The 19,931-nt window shown below is 46.4% G+C and overlaps 1 protein-coding gene across 1 annotated transcript in view; it reads left to right on the plus strand.

The window, feature by feature from the left end:
* The window catches only part of grin2da (glutamate receptor, ionotropic, N-methyl D-aspartate 2D, a), a 95,380-nt gene that overhangs the window by 27,188 nt on the left and 48,261 nt on the right, over positions 1-19,931 (plus strand). Inside the window, exon 7 of the mRNA XM_028420049.1 lies at positions 19,091-19,205. Coding sequence (XP_028275850.1) covers positions 19,091-19,205 — 115 coding nt within the window. The remainder of the gene's footprint in view (positions 1-19,090; positions 19,206-19,931) is intronic.

The following is a 19,931-nucleotide window of genomic DNA, read 5'->3' on the forward strand; positions in this document are numbered from 1 at the left end:
CGGTCACCTCCAACCCTCGGGGGACCGGCTGCTCATCTGGAGCGGAGGCGGGTCACACCGCCCGCTCGCTGTCTGTACCTGGAGTTCTTCACTGCTCAGAGTTCCTCTCTCCTCTTTGTCTATATCTCCCTCACTCAGCGCTGATGTCACAGGTATCAGCAGTGTGAGAGGACTTCGTTGACCATGGTTTCTGCAGGTCAGATCTGTACAGTGGATGTATAGTGAAGGAGTGCGAGGACTCGGCTTCCTCCTCCCTGTGTCTCACCTCCCCTTGTTGCTCATCAACATGTCTGCTCGTCAGCCTCCATCTGTCGTGCTTTTGGCTTCGCTCCTCTCGCTCTCTCTGTTCTGGCTCACACGTACTTTCACTTTCTTTGTTTTCATTAGTGGCTCAGACACCTTTCCTGCTTTCCTGTCAAGCTTTCTGTCACACTTACCGGCGGCTCCTGGCATCCACCTGAAACCTCTCCGTTACTTCCTCCTATCATCCACTCTCTTCAGTTCTTGTATGTTTGCTAGCAGCAGCTCATTGTGTTCAGTGCTGGAATGTAACGAAGTATTTGTACTTAACCCTTTCAACCCACAGCCCCCATTTTTAGGGACAATAAAAGCCACACAGGGTGGCCATCTTGAAAATTCTGTATAATATTATAATTATATATTATAAATATAAAATATATATATATATATATAAAATTTAATAATTTTATATAATAATTTTTTAATATTTAATTTAATATATATATATATATATATATATATATATATATTTATAAATATAATATATATATTTATATATATATATATATATATATATATATATATATATATATATATATATATTTATATATATATATATATATATATATATATATATACATTTATAAATATAATATAATAATTAATATATATATAATAAATATTAAATTAAATAAAAAAATAAATTCAATTAAATATATTATAATTATTATATTATAATAGGTTGGACTAAACCCTCTGTAATTTTGTTCCCCTTAATTAGAATGAAATGAAACTTGGCAGAGACAATGTCCACAAGCTTAGCTACAGCTTGATATAACTTGGATGCTTTAACTGCATCATTTCAAGAAGATATTCATTGTAAAAGTGTACATATTCAACAGACAAGGATTTTTTTTATCATTTCTGCTTTGTGCCATCTTAAATTTACAAAGAGCCAGAGGCATACAGACTAATACTTACACATCTGAGCAGATCTCCCAGGTGTTCCCTTTATTATGAGTAATTCAGATGCACCTTGTGGTTGCTGAGATATGCTCTATTCATTTTGGGCCATTTTCAAGCTGATGCCTAAAAAAGAGGCTTGGGGTAGAAAGGGTTAATACTTTAAGTACATTTAAAAGTTCTTAAGACTTTGACTTCAGCAGTATCGCTGACGTAGCCCTTCTGCTTTGACTGAAGTACCGAGCTTCAGTGCTTCCTCTGACTCTGCTGATTCTTTGATGTGATTGGTTGTGGCAGTCTCTGACTGACAGACGGTGAGTCCAATCAGCTGGCAGGTGTTTCTCTGAGCCCTCCCTGCTGTTTCTACCTCTCAGCCTGGCTGTGTGGTTGTGGGTCGTGGTTGTGGATCTTCCTGAGGTTTCCTGTGTGACCTTCTGTGTCAGCAGGGACGCCGCGGTGCGGTCCGAGCCCGTCAGGACCTGCAGTCATTCAGCCTTCAGTTTGGCTCCTGCAGGCTGCTGATGCCTTCTCCGCTTCCATCCTGAAGAACTCAGACCAAAGCTGACATTTACAGCCGACACTCCTGAATGTGAAGTAGGTTGACTTGGCTCCTGGACACGATGCATATCTGTCCGTCCTCGTCTTCTCTGCCGTCTCCTCCTGGCAGCCGGCTGTCGTGTGGCGCCTCTCTCTCTCCTCTTTAACGAACACGACCTCCAGGTAACTGAGAGGAACTCTGAGAAACTGAAGGCAGAGTTTGGTGAAGTGAGTGAAGAGGACTTCTTACAGTGAGGCCGGACTTTACTGTGAAATTATACCAAGGCTTTTTTTAATGGTTCTGCCGCTGGTCATGCAATCGGACCAATTATGTGTGAGCATCCAGAGGCGCTCATTAAGCACAGGAAAACCCCAGATTTGCTGGTTTTGTGCTGTGCTGCTGGTCACGCCCTCGTTTTGGATTTCAGGCTCTTACTTTCTATCTCCGTCACTCCCTCTCTCAGCTTCCTTCCTGCTCAAACCTCCGCTCCCGTCCCTCTCAGAGATGAGTGCCCGTCCCTCTGTGCACACAGCAGTCTGTCTCCAATGAAGGATTCATTCATTAATAGCTTCTGATTGATTTCCTTAATGCAATATCAGAATTGAGGCAGATACTGAAGGCTGTGATTGTCCCTCTTCCCTCTGTAAGAGGCTGGCACAGGTCCAGGGACAGAATCCTTGCTTAATGCGTCTCAGAGCTGAGCTGAAGTGTTTCTCAGCTGCTCTCTGCTGCAGGGAGGAGGCTGGCTGTGGACTCACAGGATGATTACTTAACACATGAAGGAGTAAAGAAATGAACGGAGCTACATTGATCACCATAGAAACGTTATCGCCTAGGAAAAGTTCCCTCATAAATGTGTGAGGTCAGAAATTCTAATTCTCCTTTACCGGCGCTGCCATGTTGGGAAGAAGAAGACGCCATCTTGGAACGTGCACAGGCTGAGCTGTGGAGCTGCATCTCATTCACTTCCTGCATTTGTGGAGGTGTTCTGGCTAAATTATGAATGAAAAGATCTTTTCATTTCTGTTTCCTCACCATTGTGACCAAGACTGCACACTTTATGGCCATTGTGTTACACACACACACACACAGCTCTGCTGTCTGTGGACTAGAGCTGTGATCGGGCCTTAAAAGTTACGTTTTGATTGACAGCTAATTGACCGTGCAAGCATAGATCTTCAGCTCTGCTGTGGACTGCGCAGTTCCTTCCTCCTTATTTAATTATAACATTAAGGTGGAGTTAACGACCTATTCCACAGCCAGCCAGCAGGGGGCCGTCCAGATGTGTTAGCCCTGAAAACATCCCCCAGCTTCCCCTGGAGTTAGTGGGTCATGTACAGTGTCACGATGATACAAGCTGATCGGTGTAAACACTCCCAGCGCTCACGTGGAGTCAGAGGCGTCCGGGCGGCTGACGGAGTAAAAGCACGTCCAATCAATCCGCTCTGTGATCACAGCGTGAGCAGAGCGGCGGACAGTGAGAGCTCAGTTTAATACCAGGTAACACGCTAACAAGGGGTTTAGCCCAGACCAACTCCCAGGAGCCCAGAGGATGCTGGGAAAACAAAAACAAGCTGCTAATTCAATAATGATTTCATCCCAGCAATCAATCATCCTCAGCTCAGGGAATGAAGTGCTGGTTTGTACTTCGGTTTGTTACCAGTCAGTCATTCTTCATCTGCCATTTATACACAAGCCTTCCTCCTCCTCTTCCTCCGTCGCCCCCCCCCCCCCCCCCCCCACCACCCGATCTTTGACTCCACCCAGCCCTCCTACCATCCATCTACCTGTCGGCTCTGCTCTCCTGTCCATCTCTGTCTCCCATCTCTGCTCCTCGTGGTCACGACGCATCTGATGCAGTGTTGATGTAAAATGGATAATTGGATTTGGACGCATAATGCATGGAGGGAGGGAGGAGGGGAGGAGGGGAGGGAACAGGAAGTGTCTTCATGTTCACAAAGAGAGGCGGGTGGAGGATGAAGATGTGTCTCAAACCTGCACCACAGTTCATAAGTAATCGGTTAATGAGTGAGGCGCGGCGCTGCACGCTCAATTTAGCCACTTGATCCACATATTCAGCCGTCAGCCTGTCACTCAGGAGAGTCGTGCTTTTAACCGTGGAAAATTTAAAGTCATAAAGTGATGTGTGTTACACAAACGCAGCCCGTCCTCACCGGGAAGACGAGACACCAGGCCGATTCTTCAGTCCAGCGGGGCTCATCGTGGTGTCCCTGGTTTAATACGTTTCATGTTTGGAGCTCTTACTCTGCTTTTAATGCCGTGAAACTGAAAATCAGGTGAAAACCGAACCACTGGCGGGGTTAGGGGGGTGGGGGGGTGAGAGTTAACGCTGCATTCCTGTCGTGGTGTCATGGTGGCAGAGATGAAAATAGTCTTCCTTGGAGAATCATCAGAAGTAAAGTGTGGTGTTTTGATGTCTGATGTCATCGTTTGCTGTCTGCACACCGAGTGAAGCAGCTCTGGTCAGAGCGGTTACTCATCGTTAAAGCTGCTGTGTGGGTGTGTTCAGACCACACACACACATCTCTTCCTCCTGTTTCTTGCTGTATAACTTTTTTTTTTTGGAAGTCCAGCACTAGATGAAGTTTAATGAGTTCATCCAAGCTCAAAACAAATGCCCCAGATAGTTTCAAAAAGTTCTTTGACCACACTGTTAAATCTGTGAGCTCTCACTTTAACAAGGGATGAAGCTTGAACTGAATGTTTGGCTAAACAAATATAGTCGCACCCGTGAACACTGCTGCACTTTAGAGGACGAGCCAGAGCTGAGATGGTGTTTCGTTTCTGAGCGGTGTAGGTACAAGCCAACAGTTTGGTGCTGTCTGAGCCCACATTTATCATTAGGGCCCGAGCACGAAACGTGCATTTTCACTCCCTGCACTTTTGCGAACTCTTTCTAGGGAATTTGTCCAATCCAGCTGAAAATTGGTCTGGTTACTCTTAAAGCTTTAGAGACCAAAAGTTATCAAAAACGCAGCAGTTCGTCATACGGTCTGGCTGTGGTGCCACCACGAACTTGGCCCTTTGCCAACGCACAGGAAATAGATGTTTTTGTGGCTGTATCTCCCTCATACTTCATCCTATGTGGATGAAACTTTACAGTCATTCTGAACATCTGACTCTGCACGCAGATATGCTGATAGCCTACAGTCACTGCGCCACCTACTGGCCGGAGGACCTGTATTTTGTATATGTGTGTTTTGGTGTCCTCTTCTGCCTGGCAGACCACAGCTCGTGCAGGTCCCGGGGGGAGACAGGACGTGGGTCCCTTTAAATCAATTCATTTTTATTTGAAATAAATAAATAACAGAAGTCAATTTAAATGCATAAAAACTATTAAAACCATTTAAGTAGAGAAAAGGAAAGAAAGAAAAAATATTTTGCACACAATTAATATTGAACGGAATGTGCGTCCCTCTTAGCCAATCAGTGAACACCCTGAGTCTCAGGTGATGAGCCACGTTATTAGTGTGATTGCTGTTGCTAGGCAATCAAACTCTTGTTCTTCACCCTCTTTCTTCTTCTTCTTTTTTATTCTTCTGTATGTTTTTTGGCGCAGCGTATCTTCAGCATACATTGACCGATTTCATCCATTCAACTATCAAAATGTTCATCTCACAAAGGACATTCCAGGTCAACTTCAATTTTTTTCAAACAATTATAGTTTTTTAAATATTAATTTCTGTCATCTGCCAAATGTATCTCCTACAAATTTCAATTTCCATTTTAGTCTTAAAACGCTCATCAGATGCTGCTCTATCAAACTTGTATTCAGAATTTTCTAATTCCGAATCGTTTCCGCGCGCCAGGCTCTCAAAGTCGGAGTGGTTTTTGAGGGCTCCTCTGCTGTTACCATGGTGACAGGCTGACACACAGAGGCACACAAAGCTCTGAATCGCTCTGATTCTCCAGCAATTCAGAGCGATCCTTCACATCAGCATTCAAAGCAATGCTTCAGCTGCAGCAACCAGACTAGCCATTTAGCTGGTGTGCTTAATTGATGTCGTGTAAATTCTTGAAGCACTTATTTTGTGTGTGGTTTTTTGTGTGAGTTGTGTGCGTCCATAGCCTTTGCTGGACACTATAGGGGCCCTAGGCAAGAAGGTACCACTGGGGCCCTACGGGCTACTAGGTTCTATGGAAATGCCGCCCCAAACACAAAGACATGTACAGTGATGATTATATAAGCAACCTTTTTATTTAAATAACACACATATGGAAATATTATCACAGAGTACATATCATAGAAATATGTACTCTCTTTACAACACAAGATATGATGATCAGTGTTGTCATCAATTAATTTTGGCTACAGTGCAGGATCCTCAGTGAGAACTGGACACCTTAGAACCTTCCTTTGATACCAGGTCAGGTGCTGGAGGACTAGAGGAAGGAGTGGAGGCTCTCAGGTGTTGGACTGCTGGCTGGGACGTCCTCACAGGGCCTCACATGACCTGTGTTGTATAAGACCATAATGAGCAGCATGAAAATAACAATGATGTTTTGGCTCTTCTTACCTTACCTTACGTACTAATAATAATAATAATAACAACTATATGACAATAATGAATTAACTAGCTTGTTATTTACAGAGAAACACCTGAGCATTAATAAACACAATATAGACTAAATACATACAGCAGGTCTTCCTGCTGTGGTTTAGAGGTCATTAACTAACAGTGAGTTGTAACAGCAGCACTTAGCTTAATGCTAAATCCTGTGAACGAGACAAAACAAGCTAAAGTATCATTAGCATCGCAGCTACACACCACTGCTGCATGAGCTAACAAGCTACAGCGTCATTTACATTTTTATATATACGTTTACGTTTTATATCACGTCATTACATCTACGTTCGTAACTCATTTAGCACGAAGACGTTTTTACGCAGAGCGACTCACAGTTGAAGTAGTGTGAAAGCAGACAAACAGTAAGCTGTTACTTACTAAGCAGTAAGCTGAGGCTGAGCTGTGTCACAGACTCTTACCTCTCTTGTTTTGTCCTCTGCTTCATTCCTTGCAGCCTGCAGAGTGTGTGCTTCATCCTTTATTTTGAACGAGCCGCTAGCGCTGACACAGGGCCCCGTAAATGATGGGGCTAACTGACCGTCTGTCTTAGGGCCCCTCTCATGCTTGGGGCCCTAGGCAATTGCCTAGTTTGCCTACCGTGTTGCGACGGCTCTGTGTGCGTCTAGTAGTTGTAGACAGCAGACAAGTTCGCACAACTGTCCAGATTTACTATTTTCCACACCTTGCCTCTTCCATGAGACAATCTTATCTTTCCCAAGCGCCTCAGCCCAATCAAAAGCTACCTTGTACTGCGTCACAAGAGCATCTGTGTCTGGCTCTGCATACTTAGACCACAGGATTTCCAAGACTTCTGTAAACTTTTGCTCGTTGGCATCTCTCTTCGCCAGGGCATCCCGTGACTCGCCGTTGCCATCTGCTGGGTCTATCCGCTCCTGTGCTTCAATGTACTCATTACTAGCATCAAGGAGTTTCTCATAATCGTCTCTCAGTTTTGTTAATTCATCCGACAAATCAGCTTCACGTAAGCGGCCAGCACTGACGCTGAGGCGGTTTATTCGTCTTGTAAAGCTCCGCTGTGTGTTAGCACGCTCTTGCTTTAAGCTCTCTAAATCAGGCGCATCATCCATCATTTTCCTCCAGACTACTGACTCGTACGTGAATGGTCTCACTGTTACTTAGTCCACAGCTGCGTTGTGGACTGATCTCCTTATACAGAGTTGAATCACTATGTCACAGTTTATTTTCTGATTAGCTACGGCTTAATAGCAGCCCTTCAGTCTAGCCTTTCAACGGTCCCGTTAGCTCTTGCTTTCAGTTCTCTCGTTGTAAGAATTGACCGTCGTTTCCTTCCGGGTCTCCGGTCCCGTCTGGTAATCCCGTCTGTCGCTCTCCGCTCGGGGCTCGTGCACTCTCTTGCACGGCTCCGACCACGGTTTACAACTGTCCAGATTTACTTCTCGTTAGTCTCCCCTCTGGACGGGTTGTCGGAACAAGCACGGCGGATACAACTCGTAGTTTCCACACTCTTTATTTCACAGACACACATACTACATGAACTGTCAGCTGAGCTAACGTTCAGCTGAACTAGTACGAACTTTCCGAAACCTTTAGTTTCTGTTAGGTGAACTGTTAGAAACTATCAGAACTATTAGAATTAAACTCAGAGGAGACCTCAAAAACCACTTCATCTTCAGTTGAAGACGGAGCTGAATTTCCAAATTCTGTATACAAGTTTTGAAGACCAAGATGTTGGAAGTATTTTAAGCTTCGAATGGTTTCTCTATCTTGTAATTTGTAGGAGTAGCATTTTGCAGAAGACATGGAAAATGTTTAATATTTTTAATATTATAATATTTGTAATTATTATCGAAGGTTTCCGGGAATGTCCTGAATGAGCTGAATCTTTTGATGTTTGAATGGTTTGAATCGGCCCATGCATTCTGAAGATATGCTGAGCCAAAAAACGTACGGAATATTAATAATAAAAAGACGTAGAAGAACAAGAGTTTGGTTGCTGGGCAACCAAACTAACTATTAGTTTGGTTGCTATAGCTGCACTTCAAAGCAACAAGCGTTGCTATGGCTACACTACACTACAAACACAATAGTTGCTATAGCTGCACTAGACAGCAGACAAGTTCACAGTGTGTGTGAGTTGTGTGCTTCTAGTAGTTGTAGACAGCAGACAAGTTCACAGTGTGTGTGAGTTGTGTGCTTCTAGTAGTTGTAGACAGCAGACAAGTTCACAGTGTGTGTGAGTTGTGTGCGTCTACTTGGTTCTCCAGGCTGCCTAAGCAAGACGGGCCCAAAGATGAGGAACACTTTCCTCTTCTGAAACCGTTGTGTCGTCAGAGGTTGTCCACTCCTGCTCTGGCACAAAAGCCTCCACTGGCGTGACCTCAGGTGGCTCCTGCTTGGACCCAGCAGTCTCCGTGTACACCAAGTCGTTATCAGACTTTGAAGGCTGCATTTCTCTGTCACTGCACTGTGTGCAGGTGTTATGCTTCATGTTGAAGAATTCCTGCATCATCTTTCCCATGCAGTACATTATCATACGCATCCAACTTGCGTGAGGAACATATCTTCTCCTCACATCAGGCTTCACACAATCCTTGCCGTTCAAGATGATAGTATTAAACATGGCTACCACCTCTTTGGTAAGAATGAATGAAAAGCCGTCTGTGGTTGGACTGCGGACTTCTTTAGAAATGTCCAGAGCGTTGGCAAACGTGTGAGGAAGCGTTTGGGCCAGTGCGGGAAACACTCCCAGATTAGAAACCTTTCTCCCCTTAGGGAGTGACACCAGAAGAGATTGAGTGATTCTGAGTACGACTTCCTTAAGTAGCTTTCTAAGCCTGTTCACCATTGCCTTGTCAGGCTTTTGTGAAACAAATCCTTCCCACTGTTCTTGACTTGTCCCATTATAAAATGCCTTAATGATGGGATAAAGTTCCTCCTTGGCAACTCCAGCGATTTGATCGTCACACAGTGTCTTTATCATTTCGACGTTTAGTCGTGTTAGAATTCTTAAAACTCGAAAACAGCTCGACCGATCTTTTATGCCACTTACTATCTTCTGTAATGACATCATACATTCTATGACATCATAAACATCATGCCATTCTATGACATAAAACAGGGCAACATAGGCCACACCCACTTGGCTCTACCGTTTCCATTGCAACTGGAGCAAGCAGCATTGCGGGCCCTCGCACACCTTGCGGTCCGCGGGGCCACCGCTGTCTGCTCTCCTGTGCTCTCCTTTCCTCTCATTTCCAGAGACGTACAACAAACGTACGTTTTCAAGAGAAAGTTCCTGCTGCCAGCAGGTGGCGCTATGACCGTGTCATCCTATTAGCATATATATCTGTTCAGACTCGGGTCCATAGCAGTACTGTAAGATTGTTATACATATGTGTGCCAAATTTCATGATTCTGTGTCAAACTGGCCAGAGGGGCTACACGTTAGGGGGCGCTATAGAGCCGTTCAAATCATTTTTCCCTGACTGTACATTTCTGCTAACAGATCATGTGGTCGTTAGGTCCACCATCATCTGATAACGGGGCTGTTAGGAGCAGGTTGGGGACTTTCACTCAGGAGTCCAGTGTTTGCGTCCCCCTCAAACTGCATAATATTATAATATGACGTCATTCATAATGTTAAGCACACTGACATGACTGAACACGGACCTCCTGTGTCCTGGCTGTTGTGGATTCAGTTTCTGTTGGAAGTTCTCTACCAGGCAGTGTGGGGCTGTTCCAGCTGTGCACTGACTGTAAGGCTGGTCCTTCAGTCCTGGGTCTGGGCTACATATTAAGGCGTCCCTGGACCCTGCACCCTTTGAGCACCTTTGAGCTGGCAGAAAGTGGTTAAATACATCTGGACTGCTGTGTGGATGCTGCACACATTCCGCCTGCAGCATTCACAGCGTGAGGTGTGTGTTTAGCATTTAGCATCAAACTCCTGCTCACTGTGACCTGCTCCACCTTCAGAGCTCCAGTGCGTGAGTTATTCTTTTTACTTTGCTCCTGCTTGAGCTGAAATTAGAGGCGCTGATGAAGGCCTGAGAAACGGATTACTCATCGCAGCACCTCCATGACCCCGCGCTGCCGAGGAGGGAGATGACACTTTCTCCACGAGTAGCCGCACACAATCACATTACCCTGATGTTATTTAATCAACGAGGGGCGGCGACGGCGGCGGCGGCGCTGGCTTAGCATTACCTGCCTGCAGCAGCTCCTCGCGCGCGGTCGACATTTGCTTGCGTTTGCCGCATGCTAAATTACCAGTTGTCAGGATCTCCTCTGGTTCTGTGACTTCCTGCAGCATCACTGTGAACGCTGTCAGCCCCACACACACACACACACGAACGCACGCCGGCGGTATCCTTGCTGCGACCTGTCCCATCAGTGCTAATGAAGGCAGTCACATCAGTGTGGTGATGGCAGTGAAGCGCTAATATGAGTGTGTGTGCGTCTGTTTGTGCGAGAGCTGCCACTCCTGCTTATAAACATGCAAATGGGGGCTGTAAAAGGAACATTCAATTCCTCCCCATGTTGTTTGATGTTGAAATAGCTACTTCCTCCTCACCCAGGGCTCCCCTCCCCCTCCCCCCTCCCGCCGCCCTCTTCCTCTTCCTCTTCCTCCTCTGTCTCCCTGCTTTTCCTGCCTCTCCATCACGTCTCGTTTCCTCTCCTCTCACCTTCCTCTTCCAGCTGTCGGCCTCCTCTTCCACACTTCCTGTCATCTCTCTGCCTTTTCCTGTCTCTTCCTGTAGCCTCCCTTCATGTCATATGGGGCTGCACTTTGTTACATAATTTTCGGGATTTTTCTCACACATTTAATTAGGTTTTTATTTGGTGATCTTTAATCATTTTCAACCTCTCCTGAGTCAGACATGTTATTGGTATTTATGTAGGGCTACAAAGGAATAAACTGCTTTTTGAACCGAAAAAAAAAAAGAACGAGCGACACGGGACAAAAAAAGAATGCACGACGCATGTGCCCGGGGTCCTGAACGGACTCTGTATTTTACGAGGCGCCACCTAGTGGTTTGGAGGACAACAGACAAGCCGGGTTAAGCTGGGTTGAGCACGGACACGTGTGTGTGATCCAGATTTCAGCCAGATTTGAAACGAGGTCTGAACGTATCCAGCTTAAAGGCTTAATCTGGATTCAATCCCACTCTAGCTGGACTGACTCTCTCCAGTGTGAACGGGGCTTTTTTCATCAATGTATCTAAAACTCAATCAATGAAACGTGAGAATAGCAGTTATTTGCCATCTTCAGCACCATTCCCATATTGTCTTATGATATCTTCAGTAGTCATATGCACCCAATGGCCACCATAGATACATAGGTAAACCCATTCTGAGTCCACCTAAACTCCAAATATAGATGAAGATATAGATATAAGAGGTGGAGCTGACGTAGAAGCAGGAACCTTGCAATATGAGATTCAGCACCTGCCTGTCACTCAAACGAGTCAAGAAGGAGTCTGCTGAGACGTTTTAGCGTTGAGGTTGGTGGTTGGTGTGATAGGGTTAACACTGATCGGACCTGGCTGTGAAGGGGTGAAGGTGTGGTTTATTAATGAGTTAAAGTGTCCTCCATCTTGTGTTTCCAGCCATGTTGGCTGCATGATATGAGGCATGTGTTCCGCTGGGCGTTATCGAAGCATTAATACAAACACAGGTAATGCCATGTTGCAACACATCGCCATGACAACCCCGCCAAAGAAACCAAGATGGCAGGACAAGATTGATACACTTGTAGAGGGGATGGAAGCTTGAAGAGGTTCAGAGAGGAGGAATATATCAGAGAGGAGTGAGGAGCAGAACAGAGTCTGAGCTTCAAGAGCGCCTCCATTGATATGCTTCCTATTTTCTTCCTGTTTGAAAGAGCCAAACACTTTCCCCTCTTTCTACAGAGAAATCAAAGCTGCAGCCGCATGAATAATTTCTTATTTGTCAGCAGGATTTTTTTTTTAACCCCCATCTCCTCCTGCATCCAAAGCTTGAAATAATCATTTGCTGTACACAGAGCAGCAGAGACCAGGGGCAGATTCCTCCCAGGAACCGCCGCTCTCTTATTTTTCTTTCTATTATTTCTTCTATTTTCTCTGAGCAGCCTTGAAAACATTCTGTTTATTGTTAATCAATGACCTCGTTCTTCAGCAGACCATACAGGCTGTGATTAGACACACGTCCACAGCTCGTCTTCCTCTGAATGAACAGAGTAGCAGGAGTTAGCAACACAAAGAGAGCTCGCACGGAAACGATGATCGGCCGATGATCAGCTCCCACAGAGAGACAACGCCGCCGCCGATGGTGGTTGGATGTCCGATCACAGGACAGATGATCGGACATCTGTCCGATCACAGGACAGATGTCCGATCGCAGGACAGATGTCCGATCACAGGACAGATGTCCGATCACAGGACAGATGATCGGACAGATGTCCGATCACAGGACAGATGTCCGATCACAGGACAGATGTCCGATCACAGGACAGATGTCCGATCACTGTCCGATCACAGGACAGATGATCGGACAGATGTCCGATCACAGGACAGATGAAGCCTCCGTGTTTGTCTAACGTGGTGACAGCATCTTCTTTCTGAATCTGAAGAATCTTGATTGATTGCTTGCAGCGCTGATTGATTGTCTGTGTTTGATCAGTCAGTCCGAACAGTTCCAGACTCATTGTTGCGGCTAGGGCTGCCACGATTACTCGAGTACTCGAGTAATATTTGAGGGCAAAATGCATCGAATTTAGTTTTCGATGACTCGTTAGTGACGTTGTTGAGAATGATTCTCTCGTGGCGTAGCGGGATGATCAGCGTTTTGGGTGCAAGAGGCCCCCGGGTTTGAAACGCGGGCGAGCCGTTTGCAGGACACACAGTTTTGGCGCCGGGTATGGAGGCGGTTGCGGACAGAAGCAATGACGCTGCAGCCGTATCTATGGGAAAACGATGACATTTACTCGTGATCCGAGTACTCGAATAATCGCAAAAATAATCAGCGTACCTAAATACCCGTTTGTTGCAGTTGTAGCTTTTAATGAGGATTCAGATGATGACCTCACCGTCCTTCATCAGGCTGGACAGGAAACAGGCGGCGGCGGCTGCCTGTCCGCATACTTTTGCCGGTTTTGTGTAAATTTGCTCAGATCCTCCGTCTGCCTCTCTTCACTCTGTGGACCGACACCCCTCAGAGTGAGTCTTCTAATAAGTGAATATTAAAGATCAGCTCCATCACACACAGAACACACACTCTGTGCTCCTTCGCTGCAGAATCTATGAGTCATGACAGCCTTTACATCTCTGTCAGGCCGCCCCTCCCCTCGCCATCACAAGCCTTTCATTTGTGTGGTGTGATTCAGCCAGAGGCGCGCTGAGCGTGTGTGTGTGTGTGTGTGTGTGCGTGCAGTATAGCGTAAAATACAAACATTATTCTCCACAGTGTAGGAGCGGAGGCAGTTCTGCCGGTGCGTCGGGGCCCACAGCGGCACGGCGAAGTGATGAACTATGAATCATCTCCGTCAATGGGAGAACACGCGAGCGGGAGAAGAAGGATGGAGCCGAGCGTCTGCTGCAGAGGCCTGGTTATTTATTTATCCGTCCATCTATTCATTGCACTGTCTTTCTTATAAGTGACAGAGGAGATAGGAGCTGGAGGGGGGGGGGGTTAAAACGCACGCTTAATTGGCTGAATGTGCTGCATCAGGGAAACGGGGAGGAGAGTCAGAGGCGGGGGTTCACTGCATCGATTTAACAGCCATTACAGCTGCTAGAATTACAAACTGCCTGCAGGCCTCCGGGGCAGCACCCGGCCGGAGAGAGAGAGAGGGGCCCGACCCACTGCAGGGGGGTGGTCACGATGTTCCTCACGTGTCCACGTACTGCAGCTTCACACCATGGACTCAGACTGAAGGTGGAGTCATCTGCATGATGTTTTAGAGGGTGATAAATCTCATATTCCAGCAGAGCAGCCGCTCGCCTCCACTCCTACCAACGTGTTCGTGGATTGTAGCTACAGGTGATGTTATCACACCTGACAGCCGTTGAGCTCTGCAGCTCCTGTGCTGCTGCACACTCAGTCATATATTATAACAATATCTGCACACGTGTGTGTTGTAACTGCTGATTTGTTGTTATGCTGCACATTTTCTGGCCTGCTTGTTTTACGTGATCATATGCCGCAGACGCCTCCGTCTGTCTGTGCATGTGATCGCCTTGTGAGCGGTTGCCGGGTAGATTTCACTGAGTGATTCCTGAGCAGGCAGGAAGGTCGGACAGCGTGGATGAGCAGAGGAGAAGCACAAAGAACAGGCAGAGGCGCCTCTTGTTTGTTTGTTTGTTATCTTAGAACATGAAGAATTTTATTTTAGTTTTTGCTGGATCCTGAGAAACTTTTGCAAGATTTTGCAGATTGATTGATTCTGTCTGTTCCATTGTTGACACCTGGAAGTGAACTGACCGAAGTTCGGTGAGCTCCTGCCCTCTCCGTTCCCATACAGATTAGCACCTAATCTCACGAAATCGTCCTTAAATTCATACACAAACATCCGTCTGCCCTGATTCACTGCGGACGCCGTGGAGTGAGGCACGGCAGCTGAGCTGATTTTAATTGCACTCGTCTGCAGGCACTTTACTATACTTCATAAATATGTTCACACTTTATTGATAGCCTGCAGATTACACGGCCAACACGATGTAAAGAGAGTGTGGGGATTTACAGTAGGAGTTTAATCCCGCTCTGAACAAAGCCGTCAGATGTGTTTTTATGTGTGTGCTGCAGCGCCTGCTCCACACATAATGAAGGTCATGTATTATTAATGTACAGTAATATTTAATGTTGCTGCGGGCTAATCTTTCCTGGACTGTAAGTCTGATCTTGCTTTTTTGTAAAAATGGTGATTTATTCAATTCTTTTCTTTTTGTTTTGTTTTGTTTCGTTTTCTTGTTCCTAAAAAAAAAAAAATAGCAAATAAAATGTAGCATCAGCGCTGCAAACAAAGTGCAAGCAGCCGCTCGGGGAATGGAAAGATGAAGAGAGATGAAGAACAGAAGCTGACAAATCCCAGACGCTCATTACCAGCCGTGAAATAGGTCCTGATCACTCAAGCTAACTCGCTCACATCTCTCTCTGTTTCTCCTTTTTCCCCTCTTTTAGTTGAAGGCGTTGTCATGGTTACCAAGAAAGCTTTTTCCCGGCAAAGTGGCTGAATGTTTGCACTGATGGAAAATCACACTCCCTCTCTCTCTCTCTCTCACACACACACACACAGAGCTTCGGTGCTTATTGGGGCCGGGCTGTAAACCATTAGCACACACTTCATATCAGAGCCACACTTCAGATCTTTTCCAGCCTCTTTGTCACCTCCCAGCCTGAACAGATGATTCACTTTCTCTGCTTTACACCAAGGAATGTGTCATTTTATCAATAAATTTAAATTAAAAATTAAATTTGAAACCTTTATTAGTCCCACAATGGGGAAATTGCTTAAGGTAGCCCAGCAAAGAGCGCCATACACCAGTGAGCACACTGGAGGCTATGAGGGTAAAGTGCCTTGCCCAAGGACACACAACAGTGACTAGGGAGAAGTTGGGATCGAACCACCAACCTTCTGGTTATTGGACAACCCTGCTCTGCCACTGAGCCTCTGCTGCCCCATTATATAAATGAAATAAGATTACAAATAAATAAGATTTCTCTTGTTTAATCTGACATTTCAAGTCTCTTCTCACCGTAAAAACATAACATGAGGTCGATATTTCTTCCCTTCAGGCCGCAACTCCACCTGCTCGTGGGGGCGGGGACTTACCAGAAGTTAACCGCACGAAAAAAAAACGTTAAAATCAGCTGGAAATTAAAGTTAAAAATGGCCATTTTGGTAGCGTCTGAGTCCACCTAAACTCCTGGTTAATCCAAATACGGACAAGCAGCTAAAAGCCAATAGCAGTGAGTGTGTCTTGACATTGTTTTTTGTCGTCTTTGAGAGGATTTATTAGCAAAAACAGCACATGTTTTACAGCAAAACATGAATATTCATGACGTCTGTGGGTGCTCTCATTCATCCAGGTCATAGTCATGTCCAAGAGTTTAAATTGAAGCGACTGAAACCTGGAGTGTGAACAGGGCTCATCTTTCATTCAGCACAGAATACACAAAGGACTGAAGAAAACTGTCACATGAAGCGACTTTGATAAAGTTTGTCATCTCGGAACTTTTGAGTCGCCTCTAAAACCTGTAAACCCCGATGCTTTCCTCTTGCAAAGCCGCTGTTATTGCTTCTGGTGACTTCAATCATCGATGCATTAATGTAACAAAATGTGCGTTTGCTAACAGCTGGCTGGATCTGTGGCCGTGCCACCATTGGTTGGAGGTTTTTTTGGTTGGTTGCAGCTCTCTGCTCGTCTCTGTCTTTCCTCCTCTCCTCCACCTTGTCCTTGTCGCTGTGCTCCCTCTGCGCCGCTCTGAGCTGCTTGCAGGGAATACATGTAGAGAATTTGCAGTGATGTTGTGGAAGTAAGAAGCGGTGGAGAGGTGGAGGAAAAAAAAGACCTGCAGAGACTCTTCTGCCTGGTGTCACTCTGAGCCTGGAGGTAAAAGCAGGAGGAACAGACACTGGAGTCCACGGGGACTTCCCCGGTACGTCCGGAAAAACCAGCAGCTCGCCGGAGCAGCAGCAGGTTAGAGTGCTGAAGTCCTGCCGGGAATGCCAAACACTTTCCCGTCTGTAAAATACTGTGCAATGTGAAGTCACATCTGCAGCTGAACACACACACACACTGACACACAGACACACACTGACAGACTGTGATATAACTGTAGCTGTGCTGTCGTCACTGCACTGGTGCAGCTGCATGTGTTTTCCACCAGGATCACCATCATCTGCATGATTGTCTTCTCGGGCATGTTTCCTGAACACTTTGCTGTCTGATCGCTCTCTAGGCTCGAGGGTTAAATCAGCATACTGTGGAAACAAATCTCTCTGAGCAGGTTAGGGAGCTTTGTTGACAAAGACCTAAATTAGCCGAACACTCCAAACTCATATTAAAGACGTGAGTTTTCAGAAATATCTGGGACACTCTTATCTGCTCTTGTTGTTGTTCCTCTGGCCCTGCTCCCACCATAGACTGTATTTAACCTTTTATATGTTATATATAGGGGTCTTGAGGCTCCAACTGTAGCATTTGCACCCACCTAAACTCCAGATTTACCCAAGAACAGGCAAACAAGTTGCTGTACCGGTCTGCGGTGGTGAAGGTCGATTTACTGGTCAATCCACAGTCGTACCCTCACCTGTGGTCATGAGCTCTGGGTAGTAACTGAAAGAATTAGATCGCGAATACAAGGCCTACGGCGGCCATACGGCCGAAATGAGTTTCCTTTGAAGGGTGGCTGGGCGCTCCCTTAGAGATAGGGTGAGGAGCTCGGTCACCCGAGAGGAGCTCGGAGTAGAGCCGCTGCTCCTCCACATCCAGAGGAGCCAGCTGAGGTGGCTCCTGGACACCTCACCGTGAGGAGACCTTGGGGAAGACCCAGGACGCGGTGGAGAGACTATGTCTCTCGGCTGGCCTGGGAACGGGACGGGATTCCCCCGGAAGAGCTGGAGGAAGTGCAACCCGGCGATGGATGGATGGACGCCATTTTTTTTTTTTGTTCTGTGTGGAAGCGCCTCTCTACAGTTTTACGTTATTAATCTGAAGTCCTTCTCGTGGTGTAAATACAGCCGGTGCCTGAATGACCTGTTGACTGTGTCTCACGTATTCATGAGTTTTGTTGGAGTTTTGTTTGTGAGTCAGATTTGGGTTGATTTGCTGAGGTTTTCTCTGCAGGATGATTTCATTAGGAGGCTTTGATGTGCTTTCTGCTGCTTTTAAGGTGGATGTTTCATTAAAAAACATCAAAGCCGTGTGTGTGTGTCTGTGTGTGTGTGTCTGTGTATCCATGCTTTTGTCTTTCTCGGTGTCGGCAGCGTGTCGGAGTGCTGGTCCTCCTGTGTTTACTCCCTCTCAGCTTTTCTCCTGCTGCTGCTTGTAACAAGATCGCAGCAGAGGACGGGGAAACATTTTGAAGTCGCTAAGTAGCGTCTCGTCTCCCCCTCACAGCCTCACCTCTTCCTCCTCCTCCTCCTCGGTCTCTGCACCTCAGCGATGTTTTTTGTCCTGTGTTTGTTCCTGGCAGTGAAGGTCTCGTCTCCGCCTCCACAGCTGTGCTTTCTCAAACCTTTTCTAATATTCTGGTGGCGACAGAAATCACTTGATGTTGTTGTTCTGCTGTAGTTTTTAGAAACTCTGCTTCTCATTCTGCTCATAGAGAAACAACAACAGCGTTCAAAGCTTCCTGTGTGACTTGCATCACATCCTGCTCGGTCAGGGGTTAGAGAAGCTTGTGCTTTGTCATCTGTTGGCCACGTCACGTCAGGATTTCTGTGTTTTTGAGTGCTGCCGTCATGGTAACCTTGGTCACACCCCATCTTCTAATATCTGCCTCGGGTCCTGAGCTTTCAGGCCTTCCACTGACTCTTCTTCCTCCAGTCTGTGTGTGAGTGAGCAGTGGGAAGCTCCCGTTGCATCAAAGAGACGGAGTTTGTTGTTGTGGATGCTCTCAGGAAACTTCACAGAGATCAGTCGGTGGAGTCCTGAGGGTTCAAAGCTGATATGTTGGTCAGTCCGTCTGCTTATCGCTGTGAAGTTGAAGACACGACAGGCAGGAAATGTTGGACAGCAGTTTACCTGACACATGCTGCTGTAAAAACTCAGCCTCTGCTCTTTCTGCTCCGTCGCAGGTACTTCACAAACATCTCCATCGGTGGGCGGGACTACTCCTTCAACAGCGACGGCTACCTCTCCAACCCCCTGCTGGATGTCATCTCCTACACCAACGGGAGAGGCTGGGAGGAGGTTAGTACACAGCTGCGCGAATTGCCTCTAATTATCATAACGCAGCGACGAGACGGGCTATTTCACAGCCCATCGCACATGCTAACTCATCACTGCTCAGCTTCACCTTTCTGCTGTTTCACTGCAGCGCTCCTCTTCCTCATTAGATCTCCTCTGAGCCTCCCCCTTCTCCCCCTCCTCCTCCCCTCCCCTTCCTCTCGCTGCTCTTGTCTGGGTTTGTCAGCCTTGTTAGCCCGTGCTAACCCACAGTCCAATCTCCTCTCCGTCAGTGGCCCTGTGTAGCACTCTGTGCTTTAAGGTCTGCCCTCCGCTGGCACTTTCAAGTCTTCCTCCAAACGCAGAAGAACAAGCAAAGCTTTTTGCTCTGCCCTGCTGTGTTCCATTTGCTCCTGACCTTTTAAGACTCGATGTGTTTAGACTCAAGGATTCGTTCATTTTAAGAATGATGAACAGGAAAAGAAAAATCAACCTTTTAAAAGAGAAAAAAAAAAGATTGTAACTGAACTTCCTCCTCCAGCCTGGACAGGAGTCCTGTAAGGCCCATTCACACTGGAGAGAGTCACATCAGCTAGAGTAGGATTGAATCCAGATCGCCTTTAAGCTGGATACGTTCAGACCTATTTTCAAATCTGGCTATCACACACACGTGTCCGCGCTCAATCCAGCTTAACCCGGCTTGTTTGTTGTCCTCCAAACCGCTAGGTGGCGCCTCGTAATATACAGAGT

This window comes from Parambassis ranga, chromosome 2, assembly GCF_900634625.1.
Source record: "Parambassis ranga chromosome 2, fParRan2.1, whole genome shotgun sequence".
Lineage (NCBI taxonomy): Eukaryota > Metazoa > Chordata > Actinopteri > Ambassidae > Parambassis > Parambassis ranga.